Source organism: Euprymna scolopes, chromosome 10 (genome assembly GCF_053919585.1).
Source record: "Euprymna scolopes isolate OS-2025 chromosome 10, ASM5391958v1, whole genome shotgun sequence".
Taxonomy (NCBI): Eukaryota; Metazoa; Mollusca; class Cephalopoda; order Sepiida; family Sepiolidae; genus Euprymna; species Euprymna scolopes.
The window spans coordinates 66,786,103-66,812,557 of NC_136491.1; the positions used below are offsets into that span (position 1 = coordinate 66,786,103).

At 24.9% G+C, this 26,455-nt stretch overlaps 1 protein-coding gene across 5 annotated transcripts in view; it reads left to right on the forward strand.

Moving 5' to 3' along the window:
• Positions 1–19,213, forward strand: part of LOC145286041 (inositol-trisphosphate 3-kinase homolog) — a 70,572-nt gene extending 51,359 nt beyond the window's left edge. For all 5 annotated transcript variants that reach the window (XM_080134667.1, XM_080134670.1, XM_080134668.1 and 2 more), the window contains 3 exons: positions 11,889–12,008; positions 15,521–15,697; positions 19,033–19,213. In XM_080134667.1, coding sequence (XP_079990793.1) covers positions 11,889–12,008; positions 15,521–15,697; positions 19,033–19,068 — 333 coding nt within the window. In that variant the 3' untranslated portion in view covers positions 19,069–19,213. The remainder of the gene's footprint in view (positions 1–11,888; positions 12,009–15,520; positions 15,698–19,032) is intronic.
• Positions 19,214–26,455: the final 7,242 nt, after the last annotated feature.

Sequence of the window (26,455 nt, forward strand, 5' to 3'; positions counted from 1 at the left end):
AGTAATTCTGTGTTTTATCTAAATATTGGTAATTTGTTAAATTTTGAAGAATATTTATTTCTAAAGTAATTCTGTGTTTTATCTAAATATTGGTAATTTGTTAAATTTTGAAGAATATTTATTTCTAAAGTAATTCTGTGTTTTATCTAAATATTGGTGATTTGTTAAATTTTGAAGAATATTTATTTCTAAAGTAATTCTGTGTTTTATCAAAATATTGGTAATTTGTTAAATTTTGAAGAATATTTATTTCTAAAGTAATTCTGTGTTTTATCTAAATATTGGTAATTTGTTAAATTTTGAAGAATATTTATTTCTAAAGTAATTCTGTGTTTTATCTAAATATTGGTGATTTGTTAAATTTTGAAGAATATTTATTTCTAAAGTAATTCTGTGTTTTATCTAAATATTGGTAATTTGTTAAATTTTGAAGAATATTTATTTCTAAAGTAATTCTGTGTTTTATCTAAATATTGGTGATTTGTAAAATTTTGAAGAATATTTATTTCTAAAGTAATTCTGTGTTTTATCTAAATATTGGTAATTTGTTAAATTTTGAAGAATATTTATTTCTAAAGTAATTCTGTGTTTTATCTAAATATTGGTAATTTGTTAAATTTTAAAGAATATTTATTTCTAAAGTAATTCTGTGTTTTATCTAAATATTGGTGATTTGTTAAATTTTGAAGAATATTTATTTCTAAAGTAATTCTGTGTTTTATCTAAATATTGGTAATTTGTTAAATTTTGAAGAATATTTATTTCTAAAGTAATTCTGTGTTTTATCTAAATATTGGTAATTTGTTAAATTTTGAAGAATATTTATTTCTAAAGTAATTCTGTGTTTTATCTAAATATTGGCGATTGGTTAAATTTTGAAGAATATTTATTTCTAAAGTAATTCTGTGTTTTATCTAAATATTGGTAATTTGTTAAATTTTGAAGAATATTTATTTCTAAAGTAATTCTGTGTTTTATCTAAATATTGGTAATTTGTTAAATTTTGAAGAATATTTATTTCTAAAGTAATTCTGTGTTTTATCTAAATATTGGTGATTTGTTAAATTTTGAAGAATATTTATTTCTAAAGTAATTCTGTGTTTTATCTAAATATTGGTAATTTGTTAAATTTTGAAGAATATTTATTTCTAAAGTAATTCTGTGTTTTATCTAAATATTGGTGATTTGTTAAATTTTGAAGAATATTTATTTCTGAAGTAATTCTGTGTTTTATCTAAATATTGGTAATTTGTTAAATTTTGAAGAATATTTATTTCTAAAGTAATTCTGTGTTTTATCTAAATATTGGTAATTTGTTAAATTTTGAAGAATATTTATTTCTAAAGTAATTCTGTGTTTTATCTAAATATTGGTGATTTGTTAAATTTTGAAGAATATTTATTTCTAAAGTAATTCTGTGTTTTATCTAAATATTGGTAATTTGTTAAATTTTGAAGAATATTTATTTCTAAAGTAATTCTGTGTTTTATCTAAATATTGGTAATTTGTTAAATTTTGAAGAATATTTATTTCTAAAGTAATTCTGTGTTTTATCTAAATATTGGTAATTTGTTAAATTTTGAAGAATATTTATTTCTAAAGTAATTCTGTGTTTTATCTAAATATTGGTAATTTGTTAAATTTTGAAGAATATTTATTTCTAAAGTAATTCTGTGTTTTATCTAAATATTGGTAATTTGTTAAATTTTGAAGAATATTTATTTCTAAAGTAATTCTGTGTTTTATCTAAATATTGGTGATTTGTTAAATTTTAAAGAATATTTATTTCTAAAGTAATTCTGTGTTTTATCTAAATATTGGTAATTTGTTAAATTTTGAAGAATATTTATTTCTAAAGTAATTCTGTGTTTTATCTAAATATTGGTGATTTGTTAAATTTTAAAGAATATTTATTTCTAAAGTAATTCTGTGTTTTATCTAAATATTGGTAATTTGTTAAATTTTAAAGAATATTTATTTCTAAAGTAATTCTGTGTTTTATCTAAATATTGGTAATTTGTTAAATTTTGAAGAATATTTATTTCTAAAGTAATTCTGTGTTTTATCTAAATATTGGTGATTTGTTAAATTTTGAAGAATATTTATTTCTAAAGTAATTCTGTGTTTTATCTAAATATTGGTAAATTGTTAAATTTTAAAGAATATTTATTTCTAAAGTAATTCTGTGTTTTATCTAAATATTGGTAATTTGTTAAATTTTAAAGAATATTTATTTCTAAAGTAATTCTGTGTTTTATCTAAATATTGGTGATTTGTTAAATTTTAAAGAATATTTATTTCTAAAGTAATTCTGTGTTTTATCTAAATATTGGTGATTTGTTAAATTTTAAAGAATATTTATTTCTAAAGTAATTCTGTGTTTTATCTAAATATTGGTAATTTGTTAAATTTTAAAGAATATTTATTTCTAAAGTAATTTTGTGTTTTATCTAAATATTGGTAATTTGTTAAATTTTGAAGAATATTTATTTCTAAAGTAATTCTGTGTTTTATCTAAATATTGGTGATTTGTTAAATTTTAAAGAATATTTATTTCTAAAGTAATTCTGTGTTTTATCTAAATATTGGTAATTTGTTAAATTTTAAAGAATATTTATTTCTAAAGTAATTCTGTGTTTTATCTAAATATTGGTAATTTGTTAAATTTTGAAGAATATTTATTTCTAAAGTAATTCTGTGTTTTATCTAAATATTGGTGATTTGTTAAATTTTGAAGAATATTTATTTCTAAAGTAATTCTGTGTTTTATCTAAATATTGGTAATTTGTTAAATTTTAAAGAATATTTATTTCTAAAGTAATTCTGTGTTTTATCTAAATATTGGTGATTTGTTAAATTTTAAAGAATATTTATTTCTAAAGTAATTCTGTGTTTTATCTAAATATTGGTAATTTGTTAAATTTTAAAGAATATTTATTTCTAAAGTAATTCTGTGTTTTATCTAAATATTGGTAATTTGTTAAATTTTGAAGAATATTTATTTCTAAAGTAATTCTGTGTTTTATCTAAATATTGGTAATTTGTTAAATTTTGAAGAATATTTATTTCTAAAGTAATTCTGTGTTTTATCTAAATATTGGTAATTTGTTAAATTTTGAAGAATATTTATTTCTAAAGTAATTCTGTGTTTTATCTAAATATTGGTAATTTGTTAAATTTTGAAGAATATTTATTTCTAAAGTAATTCTGTGTTTTATCTAAATATTGGTGATTTGTTAAATTTTAAAGAATATTTATTTCTAAAGTAATTCTGTGTTTTATCTAAATATTGGTAATTTGTTAAATTTTGAAGAATATTTATTTCTAAAGTAATTCTGTGTTTTATCTAAATATTGGTGATTTGTTAAATTTTAAAGAATATTTATTTCTAAAGTAATTCTGTGTTTTATCTAAATATTGGTAATTTGTTAAATTTTAAAGAATATTTATTTCTAAAGTAATTCTGTGTTTTATCTAAATATTGGTAATTTGTTAAATTTTGAAGAATATTTATTTCTAAAGTAATTCTGTGTTTTATCTAAATATTGGTGATTTGTTAAATTTTGAAGAATATTTATTTCTAAAGTAATTCTGTGTTTTATCTAAATATTGGTAAATTGTTAAATTTTAAAGAATATTTATTTCTAAAGTAATTCTGTGTTTTATCTAAATATTGGTAATTTGTTAAATTTTAAAGAATATTTATTTCTAAAGTAATTCTGTGTTTTATCTAAATATTGGTGATTTGTTAAATTTTAAAGAATATTTATTTCTAAAGTAATTCTGTGTTTTATCTAAATATTGGTGATTTGTTAAATTTTAAAGAATATTTATTTCTAAAGTAATTCTGTGTTTTATCTAAATATTGGTAATTTGTTAAATTTTAAAGAATATTTATTTCTAAAGTAATTTTGTGTTTTATCTAAATATTGGTAATTTGTTAAATTTTGAAGAATATTTATTTCTAAAGTAATTCTGTGTTTTATCTAAATATTGGTGATTTGTTAAATTTTAAAGAATATTTATTTCTAAAGTAATTCTGTGTTTTATCTAAATATTGGTAATTTGTTAAATTTTAAAGAATATTTATTTCTAAAGTAATTCTGTGTTTTATCTAAATATTGGTAATTTGTTAAATTTTGAAGAATATTTATTTCTAAAGTAATTCTGTGTTTTATCTAAATATTGGTGATTTGTTAAATTTTGAAGAATATTTATTTCTAAAGTAATTCTGTGTTTTATCTAAATATTGGTAATTTGTTAAATTTTAAAGAATATTTATTTCTAAAGTAATTCTGTGTTTTATCTAAATATTGGTGATTTGTTAAATTTTAAAGAATATTTATTTCTAAAGTAATTCTGTGTTTTATCTAAATATTGGTAATTTGTTAAATTTTAAAGAATATTTATTTCTAAAGTAATTCTGTGTTTTATCTAAATATTGGTAATTTGTTAAATTTTGAAGAATATTTATTTCTAAAGTAATTCTGTGTTTTATCTAAATATTGGTGATTTGTTAAATTTTAAAGAATATTTATTTCTAAAGTAATTCTGTGTTTTATCTAAATATTGGTAATTTGTTAAATTTTAAAGAATATTTATTTCTAAAGTAATTCTGTGTTTTATCAAAATATTGGTAATTTGTTAAATTTTGAAGAATATTTATTTCTAAAGTAATTCTGTGTTTTATCTAAATATTGGTAATTTGTTAAATTTTGAAGAATATTTATTTCTAAAGTAATTCTGTGTTTTATCTAAATATTGGTGATTTGTTAAATTTTAAAGAATATTTATTTCTAAAGTAATTCTGTGTTTTATCAAAATATTGGTAATTTGTTAAATTTTGAAGAATATTTATTTCTAAAGTAATTCTGTGTTTTATCTAAATATTGGTAATTTGTTAAATTTTGAAGAATATTTATTTCTAAAGTAATTCTGTGTTTTATCTAAATATTGGTGATTTGTTAAATTTTGAAGAATATTTATTTCTAAAGTAATTCTGTGTTTTATCTAAATATTGGTAATTTGTTAAATTTTGAAGAATATTTATTTCTAAAGTAATTCTGTGTTTTATCTAAATATTGGTGATTTGTAAAATTTTGAAGAATATTTATTTCTAAAGTAATTCTGTGTTTTATCTAAATATTGGTAATTTGTTAAATTTTGAAGAATATTTATTTCTAAAGTAATTCTGTGTTTTATCTAAATATTGGTAATTTGTTAAATTTTAAAGAATATTTATTTCTAAAGTAATTCTGTGTTTTATCTAAATATTGGTGATTTGTTAAATTTTGAAGAATATTTATTTCTAAAGTAATTCTGTGTTTTATCTAAATATTGGTAATTTGTTAAATTTTGAAGAATATTTATTTCTAAAGTAATTCTGTGTTTTATCTAAATATTGGTAATTTGTTAAATTTTGAAGAATATTTATTTCTAAAGTAATTCTGTGTTTTATCTAAATATTGGTAATTTGTTAAATTTTAAAGAATATTTATTTCTAAAGTAATTCTGTGTTTTATCTAAATATTGGTAATTTGTTAAATTTTGAAGAATATTTATTTCTAAAGTAATTCTGTGTTTTATCTAAATATTGGTGATTTGTTAAATTTTGAAGAATATTTATTTCTAAAGTAATTCTGTGTTTTATCTAAATATTGGTAATTTGTTAAATTTTAAAGAATATTTATTTCTAAAGTAATTCTGTGTTTTATCTAAATATTGGTAATTTGTTAAATTTTAAAGAATATTTATTTCTAAAGTAATTCTGTGTTTTATCTAAATATTGGTAATTTGTTAAATTTTGAAGAATATTTATTTCTAAAGTAATTCTGTGTTTTATCTAAATATTGGTGATTTGTTAAATTTTAAAGAATATTTATTTCTAAAGTAATTCTGTGTTTTATCTAAATATTGGTAATTTGTTAAATTTTAAAGAATATTTATTTCTAAAGTAATTCTGTGTTTTATCTAAATATTGGTAATTTGTTAAATTTTAAAGAATATTTATATCTAAAGTAATTCTGTGTTTTATCTAAATATTGGTAATTTGTTAAATTCTGAAGAATATTTATTTCTAAAGTAATTCTGTGTTTTATCTAAATATTGGTAATTTGTTAAATTTTAAAGAATATTTATTTCTAAAGTAATTCTGTGTTTTATCTAAATATTGGTAATTTGTTAAATTTTGAAGAATATTTATTTCTAAAGTAATTCTGTGTTTTATCTAAATATTGGTGATTTGTTAAATTTTCAAGAATATTTATTTCTAAAGTAATTCTGTGTTTTATCTAAATATTGGTAATTTGTTAAATTTTGAAGAATATTTATTTCTAAAGTAATTCTGTGTTTTATCTAAATATTGGTAATTTGTTAAATTTTGAAGAATATTTATTTCTAAAGTAATTCTGTGTTTTATCTAAATATTGGTAATTTGTTAAATTTTAAAGAATATTTATTTCTAAAGTAATTCTGTGTTTTATCTAAATATTGGTGATTTGTTAAATTTTAAAGAATATTTATTTCTAAAGTAATTCTGTGTTTTATCTAAATATTGGTGATTTGTTAAATTTTGAAGAATATTTATTTCTAAAGTAATTCTGTGTTTTATCTAAATATTGGTGATTTGTTAAATTTTAAAGAATATTTATTTCTAAAGTAATTCTGTGTTTTATCTAAATATTGGTAATTTGTTAAATTTTAAAGAATATTTATTTCTAAAGTAATTCTGTGTTTTATCTAAATATTGGTAATTTGTTAAATTTTGAAGAATATTTATTTCTAAAGTAATTCTGTGTTTTATCTAAATATTGGTGATTTGTTAAATTTTGAAGAATATTTATTTCTAAAGTAATTCTGTGTTTTATCTAAATATTGGTAATTTGTTAAATTTTGAAGAATATTTATTTCTAAAGTAATTCTGTGTTTTATCTAAATATTGGCGATTTGTTAAATTTTGAAGAATATTTATTTCTAAAGTAATTCTGTGTTTTATCTAAATATTGGTAATTTGTTAAATTTTGAAGAATATTTATTTCTAAAGTAATTCTGTGTTTTATCTAAATATTGGTAATTTGTTAAATTTTAAAGAATATTTATTTCTAAAGTAATTCTGTGTTTTATCTAAATATTGGTGATTTGTTAAATTTTAAAGAATATTTATTTCTAAAGTAATTCTGTGTTTTATCTAAATATTGGTAATTTGTTAAATTTTAAAGAATATTTATTTCTAAAGTAATTCTGTGTTTTATCTAAATATTGGTAATTTGTTAAATTTTGAAGAATATTTATTTCTAAAGTAATTCTGTGTTTTATCTAAATATTGGTGATTTGTTAAATTTTAAAGAATATTTATTTCTAAAGTAATTCTGTGTTTTATCTAAATATTGGTAATTTGTTAAATTTTAAAGAATATTTATTTCTAAAGTAATTCTGTGTTTTATCTAAATATTGGTGATTTGTTAAATTTTGAAGAATATTTATTTCTAAAGTAATTCTGTGTTTTATCTAAATATTGGTAATTTGTTAAATTTTAAAGAATATTTATTTCTAAAGTAATTCTGTGTTTTATCTAAATATTGGTGATTTGTTAAATTTTAAAGAATATTTATTTCTAAAGTAATTCTGTGTTTTATCTAAATATTGGTAATTTGTTAAATTTTAAAGAATATTTATTTCTAAAGTAATTCTGTGTTTTATCTAAATATTGGTAATTTGTTAAATTTTGAAGAATATTTATTTCTAAAGTAATTCTGTGTTTTATCTAAATATTGGTGATTTGTTAAATTTTAAAGAATATTTATTTCTAAAGTAATTCTGTGTTTTATCTAAATATTGGTAATTTGTTAAATTTTAAAGAATATTTATTTCTAAAGTAATTCTGTGTTTTATCTAAATATTGGTAATTTGTTAAATTTTGAAGAATATTTATATCTAAAGTAATTCTGTGTTTTATCTAAATATTGGTAATTTGTTAAATTTTGAAGAATATTTATTTCTAAAGTAATTCTGTGTTTTATCTAAATATTGGTAATTTGTTAAATTTTAAAGAATATTTATTTCTAAAGTAATTCTGTGTTTTATCTAAATATTGGTAATTTGTTAAATTTTGAAGAATATTTATTTCTAAAGTAATTCTGTGTTTTATCTAAATATTGGTGATTTGTTAAATTTTGAAGAATATTTATTTCTAAAGTAATTCTGTGTTTTATCTAAATATTGGTAATTTGTTAAATTTTAAAGAATATTTATTTCTAAAGTAATTCTGTGTTTTATCTAAATATTGGTAATTTGTTAAATTTTAAAGAATATTTATTTCTAAAGTAATTCTGTGTTTTATCTAAATATTGGTAATTTGTTAAATTTTGAAGAATATTTATTTCTAAAGTAATTCTGTGTTTTATCTAAATATTGGTGATTTGTTAAATTTTAAAGAATATTTATTTCTAAAGTAATTCTGTGTTTTATCTAAATATTGGTAATTTGTTAAATTTTAAAGAATATTTATTTCTAAAGTAATTCTGTGTTTTATCTAAATATTGGTAATTTGTTAAATTTTAAAGAATATTTATATCTAAAGTAATTCTGTGTTTTATCTAAATATTGGTAATTTGTTAAATTCTGAAGAATATTTATTTCTAAAGTAATTCTGTGTTTTATCTAAATATTGGTAATTTGTTAAATTTTAAAGAATATTTATTTCTAAAGTAATTCTGTGTTTTATCTAAATATTGGTAATTTGTTAAATTTTGAAGAATATTTATTTCTAAAGTAATTCTGTGTTTTATCTAAATATTGGTGATTTGTTAAATTTTCAAGAATATTTATTTCTAAAGTAATTCTGTGTTTTATCTAAATATTGGTAATTTGTTAAATTTTGAAGAATATTTATTTCTAAAGTAATTCTGTGTTTTATCTAAATATTGGTAATTTGTTAAATTTTGAAGAATATTTATTTCTAAAGTAATTCTGTGTTTTATCTAAATATTGGTAATTTGTTAAATTTTAAAGAATATTTATTTCTAAAGTAATTCTGTGTTTTATCTAAATATTGGTGATTTGTTAAATTTTAAAGAATATTTATTTCTAAAGTAATTCTGTGTTTTATCTAAATATTGGTGATTTGTTAAATTTTGAAGAATATTTATTTCTAAAGTAATTCTGTGTTTTATCTAAATATTGGTGATTTGTTAAATTTTAAAGAATATTTATTTCTAAAGTAATTCTGTGTTTTATCTAAATATTGGTAATTTGTTAAATTTTAAAGAATATTTATTTCTAAAGTAATTCTGTGTTTTATCTAAATATTGGTAATTTGTTAAATTTTGAAGAATATTTATTTCTAAAGTAATTCTGTGTTTTATCTAAATATTGGTGATTTGTTAAATTTTGAAGAATATTTATTTCTAAAGTAATTCTGTGTTTTATCTAAATATTGGTAATTTGTTAAATTTTGAAGAATATTTATTTCTAAAGTAATTCTGTGTTTTATCTAAATATTGGCGATTTGTTAAATTTTGAAGAATATTTATTTCTAAAGTAATTCTGTGTTTTATCTAAATATTGGTAATTTGTTAAATTTTGAAGAATATTTATTTCTAAAGTAATTCTGTGTTTTATCTAAATATTGGTAATTTGTTAAATTTTAAAGAATATTTATTTCTAAAGTAATTCTGTGTTTTATCTAAATATTGGTGATTTGTTAAATTTTAAAGAATATTTATTTCTAAAGTAATTCTGTGTTTTATCTAAATATTGGTAATTTGTTAAATTTTAAAGAATATTTATTTCTAAAGTAATTCTGTGTTTTATCTAAATATTGGTAATTTGTTAAATTTTGAAGAATATTTATTTCTAAAGTAATTCTGTGTTTTATCTAAATATTGGTGATTTGTTAAATTTTAAAGAATATTTATTTCTAAAGTAATTCTGTGTTTTATCTAAATATTGGTAATTTGTTAAATTTTAAAGAATATTTATTTCTAAAGTAATTCTGTGTTTTATCTAAATATTGGTAATTTGTTAAATTTTGAAGAATATTTATATCTAAAGTAATTCTGTGTTTTATCTAAATATTGGTAATTTGTTAAATTTTGAAGAATATTTATTTCTAAAGTAATTCTGTGTTTTATCTAAATATTGGTAATTTGTTAAATTTTAAAGAATATTTATTTCTAAAGTAATTCTGTGTTTTATCTAAATATTGGTAATTTGTTAAATTTTGAAGAATATTTATTTCTAAAGTAATTCTGTGTTTTATCTAAATATTGGTGATTTGTTAAATTTTGAAGAATATTTATTTCTAAAGTAATTCTGTGTTTTATCTAAATATTGGTAATTTGTTAAATTTTAAAGAATATTTATTTCTAAAGTAATTCTGTGTTTTATCTAAATATTGGTGATTTGTTAAATTTTAAAGAATATTTATTTCTAAAGTAATTCTGTGTTTTATCTAAATATTGGTAATTTGTTAAATTTTAAAGAATATTTATTTCTAAAGTAATTCTGTGTTTTATCTAAATATTGGTAATTTGTTAAATTTTGAAGAATATTTATTTCTAAAGTAATTCTGTGTTTTATCTAAATATTGGTGATTTGTTAAATTTTAAAGAATATTTATTTCTAAAGTAATTCTGTGTTTTATCTAAATATTGGTAATTTGTTAAATTTTAAAGAATATTTATTTCTAAAGTAATTCTGTGTTTTATCTAAATATTGGTGATTTGTTAAATTTTAAAGAATATTTATTTCTAAAGTAATTCTGTGTTTTATCTAAATATTGGTAATTTGTTAAATTTTAAAGAATATTTATTTCTAAAGTAATTCTGTGTTTTATCTAAATATTGGTAATTTGTTAAATTTTGAAGAATATTTATTTCTAAAGTAATTCTGTGTTTTATCTAAATATTGGTGATTTGTTAAATTTTAAAGAATATTTATTTCTAAAGTAATTCTGTGTTTTATCTAAATATTGGTGATTTGTTAAATATTGAAGAATATTTTATTTCTAAAGTAATTCTGTGTTTTATCTAAATATTTGCAATTTGTAAATTTTGAAGAATATTTATTTCTAAAGTAATTCTTTGTTTTATCTAAATATTGATGGTTTGTTAAATTTTGAAAGAATATATTATTTTGAAAGTAATTCTTTGTTTTATCTAAATATTAGTGATTAATGAATATTTAGGAGTTACTCTACTTAGTCGTAATAATATCCACTGTTTGTATTTTTTTATTTGCATGACAAATAAAATGGCTACTTTTGGGTGCAGGGAACTATTACAACTTTCAGTAGTTACTTAATTGACTGATTTGTTTTAGTATTTGAAAGAAAATGTCATGATTTTCCCATGTTTCCAGCAATGTATACATTGAGGCTAAAATGCTACTCAATTTCTGAACCATAACTTTTAAAATCATTAAAGATGAAGGGAGATTCTTCCTTTTTTTTTTTTTTTCTTTTTTTTTAAAACTCTGCACAAAAATATTTTATTTATTCAGACTTCTGAAGAGAATAAAGCGTAAATAACTATCAAGGAAATTGTTTTATTCTCAACTTCGTAAAAGAATTGGAGAAAGCCTAGAGTAAGATAAAAGAAATTGAAATTTGAAATGGTGGAATATCAGCATCATTGACTGTCAGGATAACCTGAAAGACAGAACCAATGGAGAACTAACATTTTGACTGCATGCTCTTGATGAAACAATCATGGTTGTTTTGACAAATTTTCAGATAACAATAACTTTACAATTATATCAATTATTTTTGTTTAAATCAACACAACAATTATGCATTTGTTCTAATTAAAATGCTAGTTATCGTTTTAGCTTGAAATGTCATCATCAAAACTGATAATGTATCTCAATTTAACATTTGCTTTGACTTTCAGATATATAGTGTATTAAAAAGTTTTTTAAATAGCCACAAGGAAGTTTCCCACGCTTTGTGTCAGCGTCTAAAAGAAATGTGCAAATTGTTTGAATCCTCAATATTTTTCAAAACTCATGAGGTAGGTTATTCTATTTTATTGCATTGAAAGATTACTAAACTATTTTTTTATGTTATTTTTTTATTGAAATTTAAAAAAGGTTTTTTTTTTTTTTAATAAATTATATAAAAATTTCAATTCCTTCCTATAAAAATTTTTTAACCATTTTATTTTGGTGCAGCTTGTGAAACATTGTTTGCTTTTGGATTTTTATGCACATTTCTAGATTTGGTTATGTTGCTTCCCCCACTTGTCTACATGAGAACAAGGATTTGGCCTTAATTACTCTCTCTCTCTTACACATTCTTTGTCCAGTAAAGAAAATCTATTTGGATCTAGGTCATATATCAGTCTATATAACAATACCAAATGAGTCTGTTATTTTATGCACAGCATGCATGTATAATTCACTTAGTGTTTTTCATAGTTGCGAATTATATATAACAATACGACTCCAGTTATATTAAAACAACTATTTTATTTACACTTTTTGTTGTGGCTTCAGCAGCAAAGAGAAGGAGTGAGGATAGGTATATGGGTGTGTTGTGCAGAGGGCGCCGACCAAAGAAAATATCTGGTACACATCTAACTCATTGTTTGTTCATTCATCCATCTCTTGTCTGTTTGTTCTTTGTTGTATATGTTTTTTTTTTATTGACCAAATTCCATTCTCCTTTTGTTTTGGCCATTGATGTAAGAGGTTGAGATGTGGGTTAGTTTCTTTGTTAACAGACTTTGTTTCTTTCGGCTTACGTCATCCCGATCAACAATCAGAACATGATACCTAGTATTTATGTGTGTGTGTGTGAATAACATTCAACATTTTCCAAAAGTTGCCTGATTTCAAGAATCAAGGCATGATACCACATTCCTTTTCTCATTTCCCAAAATGTATCCATGGAATGAATACATTTTTTTCATTCTCAAAGCCAAAAAAACACATCAGTCTTTGTCTAATGGAGTAAAATGCATTTCCATGAATCATTTTTTTTCTTTACATGAACATATTATTTTTTATCCTTAACATTTTTATGGACATTTTTCCATCTAATTGTCCTGTTTCAGGAAACACCCTGATGCATAATCATTGATCAGCAACAGTAATCGCACCTCAATTATTAAGTTGGAATTAGATAAATGACACTCGATAGCTGCATGTGTGCATCTGCTCAAGTTAATTTATATAATGTTTAACTTTTTTCACCATTTCACATACTCTGTTGAAATGGGAAGCTGCTACCATCTTCCACAAATTTCATTCACTGTCTGAACTAACAGAGGAAGAATTTTTTTAACAGAGTTTAACTGCTTTACAAGACATAGTTCCTACCCATCCCAAGTATTTCCGTTTCTCCTTGTCTTTTTTAATTCTCCCAATCTCAGTGCTATTCTTACTTATTTCTGTTTTGACCCTACTTCTATCTTCATCATCTGAAAGTGACGCAATTACTTGCATTTATGCTATTAGTACATCCTAACATCATACAATGCGTCAGAATTTTTTGTACCATCATATTCCTCATCCAGATTCTCGGGTTGATGTTGACATTTCTGCATTGGAAAATCAGCCTATTCTGTGACTGATTCACTGTCAGAATTGCCATATTCCATTGGAGCGGTCAATACAGTTTTCCTTAACTGCCTCTCTATAGTGGGGATTTCTCATTCCTCGATAGACACTGCCCAAAAATGTTTAGCATGCGCTTTTGTTACAGAGCCCGCTACCAGATCTCTAATTTTATAAAAGACAGGTTCAGTTTTCTCTATCACTACCTAGTACGGCTTCTACATAATTTCCCCCTCTTCTGGTGGATTTTATAATAAGCTAAATCACCGATCTTAAATTCTAGTCTTTGTTTTGCTATTCATCCTCTTTTCCATGGCCTTTCTAATATTGTTTATAACTTGGCATGCAATACATTTCTTTACATGTTCATTTAACTGCATGAAACATCTTCTCCATGCCCATGTGACCATTGTTGTATGGTATTGCACTCTATTCCTAAGTTGTGACGGTACATACAATCTAATTGGTGGTTCATTGTCGGGTTATGACAAATAATAGATCACTTCATCCATTAATATGAACTTCTTTTGTTGCATTTTCGACACTTTACCATTTTTCATTCGTATCTTCAAATCTAACATTTCTTTGTCTACTTTTTGTTTGCTAACTAAATCTCTACCTGATAACGTAGGTCGTTCATGCATTCCTGATGAGTCTTCAGCATTCTTATATGATACAAACTCTTTCGGCTTGAAGAGATTTGAGTTTATTGCACTTACTAGATGATTCCTACTGTCTATCTCTACCAGAGGATCATCATTGTCCTGACTCAAATCCACAGAGCATCACAAGAGATTCACACAAGCATTATTCTTACCATTCAGGTATTGTATGGTACAATTCTAGCCAACCATATTTAAAGCCCATGTCTGTATTTCCTTGTTTTATATTGTTGAAATGTGTTGTTGGTCAAATAACACTACAAGCCTAGTTACATCAAAACAACTGTGTTTTATTTACACTTATTGACCAAATTCCATTGTCTTTGACATAAGAGGTCAAAATGTGGATTAGTTTCTTTTTTAACAGACTTTGTTTCTCTCTGCTTACGTCATCTCGGTCAATTATCAGAACATGATACTGTGTGTGTGTGTGTGGGTGAATAACATCCGGTATTTTCTGAAGTTATCCAATTTCATAATCCAGCCACAATGCAACATCGATGGGAGAGTCAGAGATAAATGTACCCCCCTCCTCCTATTTCCACCATGAGGGAGTAGGGTTAAATTTGCTGTCTGTTCTTTCCTTTCTCCAATCACTTGACATAAAGTGAAATAAAGAAATCTTTTATTTTAAACTTGATTAGCTGGTAAAATTCAAGTTTGCTTAAATCAGTTTGACATATTGTTGTTTCTTATCATTTTTTTTTACATTGTCCCAAATGTGAATTCCTTTATTCGAGCGAATATTTGTAATATAAAATAGACTGACTAAACAAAGAAAAGTATTTCATAAATATGCATTGTATCAATTACAAAATAACTATTATTTGCAACATTATCAAACAGTAAAATGAACAAGTATAATTAATTAGCTAGTCAGTATAAAAAAAAAAGGTTGAATATTTAAATGTTGCAATATTAAGTACATTAAGGTTGTCTAGTTGTAAAAATTAGTGAGAAACAAAATCTTTTAAATGTTAGCAAGGTGAGTGATCCTAATGTCACGATTATCTTTTATGTATTGCTGTGGTTGTCATGGAAAGATTCATCTCATCTTATTGAGGTCAGACAATAATTTTATGTTGCTAGGAAAAGAGAATTCTATTATGAAATTGTATTTGAAACAAACAAAAACAGATAAATTTTTTTACAGCAGATGAATTTGCATATGTGAAGATTTTATGATGTTATTCAATTTCTTTGTTTCATGATTTCTTTAAGAGAACTTTATTTTATATTTTTATTAGTTTACCATTGCTGATGACAATGTTTTATTCATGGTGTTCATTAGTTTGTGTTTTTAGTTCATTGGCAGCTCTTTGTTGATTATTTATGATGAGTTTGGTCAAAGTGGAATTTGGCTCATTGATTTTTCCAAGACATTTGCCGTCCCAGATCACATTCAAATCAATCACCGTAGTAAATGGCAACTTGGAAATTATGAAGATGGTTTTCTTACCGGCATGGACAATCTCATAAAGGTAATCACTGCGTCTTATTCTAGATTTGTTTTAGAATCGACAACAAAAATAACGATGACTTCAACCTAATCATGAGTCATTTTTTCAGAGACATTAAATGTTCATATATCAAAACTATGCTAGGCATACAAGAAGATTCATGTGTCTTTTAGAATGAAGTCAAGATCTAAAGCAAGTATCGTCAGAAATATTTTTATTCCTGTTAGCTTTGGTCAGCTTAATTACATGATTTTCTAGTCAACACAAAGTATCATATAGCTATATATACATTAGGTTAGATGTGTGTTTATGTATTTGTATATAAGAATCCACTTATAAACTAACCAATCATTATGATTTTTGGAACATAGCCGCTAGGCATAAGTGTCGTTAATGTAGGCTAAATTTAATTCAAATATTAGTTTTATACAAACTGGGTGGAATTCTTTTGTGAAAGTTCAAATACCTCAATTTTGGGGGGGAAATTTTAGCATTAGATATTAGGCATCAATTAATAAATATTCCCCAAATTTCTGTCTCTTTGGAGTATTTAAAAATATTTTAGGAGGCATAATGTAGGCACAGTCTTCCATGTGAAAATTCAAATATTTTAGATTTTTATTGAATTTGATCCATAGTCAATAAACGTCAATTCAGCAAGATTCCCTGAATTTCAAGTTCTTCTTAAAACCCCTTAAGCTTGTCTTAAATTTGAGATATTTTCTAGGATTAAAATCATGTAATTGATTTTGATCACAATTGGAACAAGGATTCTAAACATAAGGTTTAGTATCATTATATCTTGATTTTAATCTTTGTAATGGGACATAAAAGTAGTACAAAGCTGTTCTGTTTGGGAAAATAATTTTAGTTATCCTCAGCTATTCATCTAATATGTGTATACGAAGAAGAGAAAAGTTGTATTTCTTGTGTTTCTAATATTAACAGTGGATGAAGATAACTTATTACCATTATATATAATAATAACTTATTACCATTATAAAAAAGAAAGTGTCAAGTAAAAAAAAAAAAAAAAAATACTTGAATAAGAAAAAATATCAGCGCCCTTTAGCATTTGTTTCTAGTATCTAATCCCATCTATACAACTCGAATCAACCTGAGGCAAATAAGCCTACCTCAGGAATGCAAGAATTTTAACCCCTTGAGATGCTTGTTCTTGTTCTGGCTTATTCCTGATACATGGTCGCTATCAAGCATCAATAACAACCTTTAAAACCTACCAACTCTCTCCAGCAACAGATGTGACAACCAAACCTTCATAGAAATTCATCAAGTGCCATAAAATTTTGAAATATTCACTAATAACACCTATGGAAGAAGTTGTACCAATTCAAGACGAGTTAAGCTGCAACATTGAAATGCTTGATTCACTCAAGGCTCAGGCGACCCATCAACTCAAATGATGCACCCCAACAGCAGTACAGACTCGCCTGTACTTGGTCCTGCAGACTCACTTTCAAACCTTGAGCAACTGCCTTTGACCATAGTGTACCATTAATTTTGACAATTCACTCCACAACATGGACGACAATCAACAAGTGCAGACTCACTTGCACTCACTTATCACTTTCAACCACCCAGTGCAGAAGTGCATACGCCACATAATTTTCTCTTCAACCTTTACAGATCCACCTGCTCTCATCATTCTAACGATCATTGCAGATACATGCATACACATCTGCATGTACCTTTGATGCAACTGGCCGGTACATTGTTTCTTTAGTAATTGATCAATTATCCAGGGAGAGGGCTTTGTTGTGGTGTATCAGATTACCGCTTTCATTTTCATAATCAAACATGAAAAGATGCGCGTTGGCAGAAATAAACACGTGCATCACTTCTGTTTGTTTTGATCACAAAAGCAAAAAACAAAACTTGACTTTTTGCAACTAAACAAAAAGAAGACTTTTAATCTTGAACCAAATTTGATGTAGATGCAGTCAATAAACATCTAAAACATTTTTGACTGTAAGAAATCTGGTTGCTCCAGTTCCTGTCAACAACCAGCTACCCTTTCAAGTACCAAGTGACATCCTGACAGTTGATATTATAAAAAATTCCTCGTTTTTTTTGTCTGTTTTAATGGATGACATTCTCCATTGTGCACAGTGACAAAACAAAAAAGATGACCTGATACAAAATAATAAGAGTTTTAGGTAAAAATGTATCAACTTTCTAAATATGTTAAGACCAAAAGTAAATTCTTTCTTTTCTTTTTTAATTTAGAGTAGTTTTTAATAGTATTATCATACTTATTTATTTTATATATATCTGTGTAAGGTTTGTGGGAGAGAAGCTCAGCAAAGTGTTTGATTATAAAGAAAATAATAGAAACGCATAATATCTATATATGTGTGTTACAGAAGATCAGACAGATATAAAATAGGCTGAAGAGAGTCCAACATATGCGACCAGAGATTGATCTCCTTTGTGTTGTATTTGAAACTGACGGTATCAATGTTTTTCTAATCTTCTGTAACACATATATATAAATATATATATTATTATTTTTTTATTTGTATATTAGTGAAATAATAACTTAATTGTCTACATTTTGTTATGGGGGAAGTGGTATTTTCCTCTGAAGAGCCATAGATTTAACACCTGTCCTGTTTTGTAATCTCTGAAACAGCTATATGGTAAACAGATGATGATCTCCGTTTTATAATTAATAGTATTTTCTTTTCACTGTTATATAATTGAATTCTCCTTTTTATAATTTGAATTTTCTAGTGCAAGTTGCCTTATGCAAATGCTAAGTTTACGATATTATCAACTTAGAAATTTAAACTGCATTTAAAAAAATTTTTATATTCTTTTATAAAATACTTAAAACTTCTTTAGGCATGTATATCTATTGCAATCATGCAGTATTAAATCATTTTTTTTGTATATTTTTCTTAAAGTTGTAAATTCATCTAATTTCATAAGCAATTTTTTTGTATATTTTTCTAAAGTTGTAAATTCATCTATTTTTATAAACATTTTTTTTGTATATTTTTCTAAAGTTGTAAATTCATCGAATTTCATAAACATTTTTTTTGTATATTTTTCTAAAGTTGTAAATTCATCTAATTTTATAAACATTTTTTTTGTATATTTTTCTAAAGTTGTATATTCATCGAATTTCATAAACATTTTTTTTGTATATTTTTCTAAAGTTGTAAATTCATTTAATTTTATAAACATTTTTTTTGTAATGAAGATGATGTAAATGAAATCTTATTTGTTAATCATAAATATTTTTTCTGTAAAAAAACTTACGTAATTTTATTTTTAACATTCCTGCATTAAAATTGCTTGACAAATAAGATAAAATACATTTTCTTTTTCAGATCTGGAATGAAGTTGCTGATTCCATTCTACATTAGCTTTTCATTGATTTTGTTGAGAAACATCTCAGAGGATTTCAACTTTTTTGTTTTCTAAACATTTTTAATTTCCTTTTTTTTAAATAAAAAGGACAACAATCCTGTATAAGTCAAACTCTTCTAGTGAATGTTTTCTCTAAAAGGGTTTTCTTTATCATGAAGAAAAATCGTTTTTTGCTTTCTTCAACTCTTAATGATAAGCAGCAAAGCAAATAACATATAAATAGCTTTACAGCTTTAAATTGAGAATAAGTATTTTACATAAATTTAACTAGCTAAATATTTGCATTATTATTCAAACAAGTATGTTAAACAAATAACTATTACAAACACGTCTGATGGGATAGAATCACATGAAATTAATATAATATGAAAATAAATATAAAAATTCAGTTTTATTTATCTATATTTTTTCAAGCAAATTCCACTTTCATATATCTGCAGAAATAATATAATTAAAATTTTTGTAAAATGGAAGTTTTTAAAAAACAATTCATCAGACATTTTTTTTTCCTAGTTTAAATTTTTTTTGAATAATATAAAAATGTACAAATTATTAATGTTGCCAGAGTTTAAAAAAATGTCATTTTTGCCTCACTTGGAAGATTTGTATCTTTTTTTTTTTTAACAAATACTTTTGATCAATTTTAGAATGTGATCAGAAAAAAAGAATGCTTCATATTTTTACCATCAAATCTTATAAATTTGTCATCCAGAATTAGGTTTATAAAATGTGGTAATATAAAAAAAATATATTTTTATTTACATAAAAAAAAATTAATATATGGAAATTTATTTTTTGCAATTTTTATCATTTACAAGTGTCTTTCTTTGCAAACTGTTGTATATTCTAGTTTCTTTTATTTTAAATTGTTATTCTCATTCTTTCAAATATTTTTTGTATACATTGATTTTTTATGATACTAGACTGTTGGAGATTATACTATATAGATATCGCTTTCATATGTTTCTGCAATATATTATCAACTGCCAATTCTGATCACCTGATAATTATTTGATCTTAAATATATCTCAAACCTAATATTCTTGCTTATTATAATCCGTTACTCTAATTTTAAACTGAACATGATGTGACAATCAAAAAAGTCCATTAATGTTCATCCAACTGAAGATGCAGAACTAAATTTATGCTTTATTATCATCCGAAGAATTACGTAACTTTTCACATTGATAATGTAATTTGTTATTCAAAGTTTAAATATTTAATGAAGAAATATTTGAGAATCTTAAAAAAAAAACAGAAAATTATATTGCCATAAAAACTTTATCAATTATAATTACTTTGACTATGATGAGATTTCAACAAGTTTGTGACTTTCATTGCTATTGTCTATGGACTTAATCTGTATTGATAATCTTTAAAAAAGAGTTTATGATAATTTTTTTTTTTTGTAAAATCAAATGCTATCATTTTTTTATACATATACATGGATATTGTTGTTAGAGTTGTCAGTATTATTTTTGTTTTTGTTGACTTCAATCACGTTTAGTACTTGTCTCCTTTGGCTAAAATACTTAAAACGACTTCAAAGCAGTCAAAACCTTTTTATGCATTTATCATTTTTATGTTCTCTGTCTTGTATGATGTAAATATTTGTAATGTACCATAAATAAAACATGTGATGAAATTTCTTTTTTATGTTTTTCTGATTATGTTTATGTGGTCATATTATTTAAAAGATATAGAAATAAGATTTTATTTTTTTTCTAATTTTTCTTTCATTTCATATCAGAGGAAGATTAAATCTGAAAAATATAGAGAAATTTGTGCAGAACAGGAAACTTTTTTGGTTTGTTCACACGTGAAAGAATAGATGAGTGTGCTTAGGTTATTAAATGTAGTACAATTGAGGTAGCAGAATCAGTTGACAAAGAAAGATGAAGGAAAATATAGAGGGGGTGATAAAAGTCGATTAAAGAAGAAAGATAAATAAAGACATGGCCAGAGATTGGTTAGTTTGGAAGTAAATTTCTAAAAGCTACCCAACACATGCTAGCAAGTAAAGTGGATATTAAACTGAATATGATGATGATGATGATGTGAAATTTGAGCAAAGTAAGAAGTACTAATATTTACTTATATCGCATTGCTTTTTGAAAATTTTACTTTTGACAGCTTTTTTATTTAAATGTCAAAACTTGAAACATCAAAGTATGTTTTCAAGTGAAGATCACAAATCATTTAAAAGATGATCACGTTATTTGGCATCGATTTGTTTTTTTTTTTTATGTTTTCTTTGTGATTAAAATAATGTTTTTCTCTCTTATGAAATGAGAAATTTCCAACGATTTTAGCATTTATTAGAAAAAGTGGGAGAGGGAGAAAATAGAGGAGAAATAAAATAGACTTGAGAAAAATGAATAAAGAAGTAGAGAGAGAAAGAAGTAGAGAGAGAAAGAAAAAAGTAGAGAAAGAAAAAAGTAGAGAAAGAAAAAAGTAGAGAGAGAAAAAAGTAGAGAGAGAAAAAAGTAGAGAAAGAAAAAAGTAGAGAAAGAAGTAAAGAAAGAAAGCAAGTGGAGAAATTGTGGTTGTCATGAAAAAGAGAGAAGGGGAAGGACACGTTTGAGAAGGACACAGAAAACAAAAATACTGAGAAGACAGGTAGGTGTGTCTGGAGGATTTAGAAAAAACCCAAGTTGGATGACACCTGGAACCAAGTTAGCATCTAGACATGTCAGCGAAAGACAAAAATCAATCCTGCCTATAGTCTAAACTTTTTAAATGGAAAATAAATGATTCTATTTTTAACTATTTAAGTTTTTTATTTATTAATTAAAGATTAATATCTTCAGAAATTTTTCTTATTAATAATTTAAAACAGAATGAAAAATGGACCAAATAAAATTTAAAACCTTACATATTTATATTGTAATTGCATGAAAACAGACAACTGCCATTTGAGTGAAAATAGATCCCTCCACAAGAGAAAAAATAATTATTTTTTAATCTTTGCAACAGTTCCTGATTCACTTACAAACTTGATTAAATTGCTACTCAAAACTTTGTCGACACAGCTAGCATCTTATTCTGATGTGAATATTTTTTTTTTTTTTACATGGAGGTCACCACTTATCAAGGCCTGGAAGCCACTTGGGAATAAAGGTTATTGCATGTACAGTAATAAATGGGACAATATCATAGTAATCGTTAGTATTGGAGATTTGATAAAGTGTCTTACTTAAGGGGGCGGTTTATCAGGAAATTTGTTTATGTTGGACTTTAAGACATCCAAGTTGTAGTCAGGTGGGAAACAGGCAAACGGAAGAGAGTTCCATAGGCGTGCACTTCTAAGAAAGAAGCATTGTTCATGGAATCTACGTTTTGATTTAGGCACAGATAAAGAGTGGGGAAAATTATTAACAGTGGTTTCAGCTAGATGGGTGTTTTTTTGTGAAAGATTGGCGGGGGGGGGGACCAGAGATTGGAGCTCAGACGAATAAAACTCATTGTTAGACAAACAGCTATTCACCTGCAGATGTTTCGCCATTAACATTTGATGAATCAGTTTGATAAATCATTATTCATGCAGCATAGCATTTCTGTTTGAAAGTTCTTTGTCAGCTGTTGAATGCGATGATTCTTTTCATTTACCTGTTTACCATTAGACATTTATGGTTGTGTTGCCTGTACAAAAATAGAAAAATCTGATTGGTTGACAACAAAAAAGAAATAAGTAGAGTCCACAAATACTAGGGCAGTCGTTTTAATCTCAATATGCGAATTTGAATCTCACATGTTTAAAGGATTTTTTAAAAATCGATGTGTTTTATAGATTTAAAGGAATTAAGGCAACAATAATATATTAAAAAAAATACATAAATATATTTAAAACTAAGTGATAATTCTTTTTATAAAGGCTGTCACAAGTCTGAGAAAACCCAAGTGTGGCTGTCTGAGAACTTCCATAACTTTACCAGTTCTAGCAGTTGGTCACCCAACTTGCCTGACTGCAATCTCTATGGGTTATTATATGTAAGGCATAATTGCAAAAGATATAAAATGCACCATCTGTAACAAAGGTGGTGGTGGTGATGATGGTGGTGGTGGCTCAGTCATTAACAGCACTGACCTTGTGACTAGTTTGCATCCAGTTCGTTCCACAAACACACTTTCACGTAAGAATGTTGGCAATCTCCACATGGTTCCTTCCATAAATACCCAATATCCTTCTAGAAAGAATTCTTAAAAAAATATCACAGAAGCAAATACCAACAATTCATCATGAATGATACTCAAGAAAAACAACAAAATCTGCCACACAAAATTTGAACTGATTGCCAAAATCAAACAGGTGTTTATGTGTCTATCAAAGGAGGACGTGAAAGTCACTTTTTCCAGATTTAATTCCTACCTGGATGCCATGCTGAAGATTTAAGGCAACTTCATTGTGTGAGTTGTATTCATCACAAGATCTTTTAAGAAATGTACTTTGAATTTTGAAATTAAGCCAATCATTGTGCCAGATGATTTTTCCTTTTCTTCCTTTCCAAAAAGTTCCAAATTTTTTAGAACACATTCTATAGATATAAAGACGATGGCATAATTAGAAACAAAAAAAACTTGTCATTTTCTAAAACAATTCAAACAATGACAATGCATGTGAATTTATCGTTTGATTACATTTTTCAAAAAGAGGATAAAACTCCCCTCTTTGAAAACTTTCCAGATTCATTCTAAAGTCCATTTTGATACCAAGATTTTATTATAATTGAAACAATTTTGTGTTATAATATGTATGGCAAAACACATGATATTAGAAAAATAACTGCTTTAAGATATCTTTTTCTATAAAAAGGGCTGGAAATCATAACAATGTAACAAGTCAATTTATTGTTTACTGAATTTTCATGTAACCCCAACATTTTTTTAAATAAAACTTTCTATTTTTATTAATCTCAAAAATGTTAAAACTGGTACGTTTTCTAATCATCTGTTGTTATAATTCTGAATAAGTTTTTTTGGCTTTTCAGCAATTTACATTTCAACACGGTAAAAATCCAGAGAATTTTTACTGCGTTTATTCCAACACGGTAAAAATCCAGAGAATTTTTACTGCGTTTATATAATATATGTTTATTTATACAAACATTGTTTGGCTACACATTCACAACTGAAATCAGAAATAGAAGAGGTAAACAGTTTACATCAGTTCTTACCATTTTCTTTCCTTTTCTTTTCATTTACATAATTATAATTTTAATATGTTGAATTATATTAATACTATATTACATAATTATAATATTATATTAATACTATATTACATAATTATAATTTTAAAATGTTGAATTATATTAATACTAGCAGTTCAGCCCAGCTTTGCTTGGGCCCTATGTGCTGTTCATAACAAGATATTGTTTTTCTATTGTTACATATTAATGTATGTATTAAACATACCTGCATATATTAAAAAGTTTGACTCATGTCCAGGTAACCTACATCTAAAATTTCAAGTGTTTAGACCCAAAATTAGCGGAAAAGTTTGGTAGAGTCTGCAAAGGTCAACTCTTTCAACTTTGACCTCTTGGCAGCCAAATTTTCGCCCCAAAACTAATGAAAAAGCTTGCTGCATGTCTGAATACCCTTTATATAAAACTAGTGAGGGGTACCCGGCATTGCCCGGGTGTTTGTAGGGGTGTGTGATGTTAAATAAAAAATAAACCGGGGGTTTGGGGGTAGGATCGAAGCCAAACCCCTGAGGCGAAGTTTGAAAATACAATCGGCCAGCTAGAAGTGAAAGATGTTTGAAAGTCATCGAGCGTTACGACGACGACGATGACGATGTAAGCATTGTTATAAGCGAAGTAAGAAAAGAAAACAACGTTTTGATTAAGCGGGGGGAGGGGGGGGGGTAAAACACAAAAAAAAATAACGTGAAAAATGGCTTAAATAATACAGGGTTCAATATTTAAAAAAAAAATCGAAAAAAAAAAAACCATCTCACACCACGATTCGAACCCAAAACGTTTCGATAATGAACCAAGGCATTAACTACCTGCGCTAAAGCAGCGTATATAAAGTTTGTTCGGTTTATCAACTATTTAAAGTAAATCAGGTCACAACGTCATGACGTCATCTGACGCATGCATTGTTGACCCTCCCCCCTGTCGAATCTGTCTAGACATCTCTCACTCTCTCCCTCACTCTCACTCTCTCACTCTCTCTCACTCTCTCTTCGTCTGCCTTACTCTAAAGACTGGAAAATGGCGTCTGGCTGTTTTTATTTAAAAAAAAGAACTTCGATCGTTAATGTTTTTTGTAAGCATATTTTTTTTTTTTACTTCACATGTTTGACTTGGCTTTATTTTTCGTTTAACTATCCTATCTAACTATTTTGAATGTGGTAATAACTTTGGTAACGTTGCCATAGCGTAGAAGTTCATAGTTTAGCTTTAAATTTCTTTTTACCGATAACAACATTTTTAAATTGTAAATTCAGATGGCCATTAGAGGTTGCTGACGTCAAGATCACATGACATGACTCAGCGGGTTTTAAATACAAGTTGACCCAAAATAAACGGCCATGTGTATACTTTATGTAGAAGAGTTGGCGGCCATATTTTTTTGGGGCAGTTATAAATCGATTTAAAAATATGTAATGTTTAACATTAAAATGTCACTTTTTTTGTGGCCCCCCTCCCCCTGCAGAAAATCGATCAGTTGACGCACTTCTGATGGTCACTTTGGGCCAATTTTTCGATATTTGTCGCCGGAAGGTGGGGCTTTCATATGAGACCAAGTTTGTGAATTTTTGTTGTGTCTGTTGAAAGTTTTTAGCAGACACACAAACATACATACATACATTTTCGCTTTTATATATATAGATTTCAAATGTTTAGACCCAAAATTGGCTGAAAAGGTAAAATATTTTCAACTTTGACCTCTTTGCAGCCCAATTTTCGACCAAAAACTGATTAAAAAGCTTGCCCTATGTCTGAATACACTTTATGTAAAATTTCAAATGTTTAGAGAAAAAATTGGCTGAATAATTTTTTTAACTTTGACCCCAATTTTCACCCCTTAACATTTATTGTTTTGGGCTCAAATCAAATTAAAAAGTTTGACCCATGTCCAAGTAACCTACATGTAAAATTTCAAGTGTTTAGACCCAAAGTTAATGGAGGAGTTTAGTAGAGTTTTCAAAGGTCAAATCGTTGAACTTTAATTCCTTGACAGCCAAATTTCTGGCCAAAAACCAATTAAAAAGATTTTCCTGAATCTCAATACCCTTTATGTCAAATCTCGAGTCTGTAGACTGAAAATTGAGAGTTTGGTAGGAAAATGCACACACACACACACACACACGCGCAGAGACAATTTTACTTTTAGAAATATATAGATATTGTTTTTCTATTGTTACAGATTAAT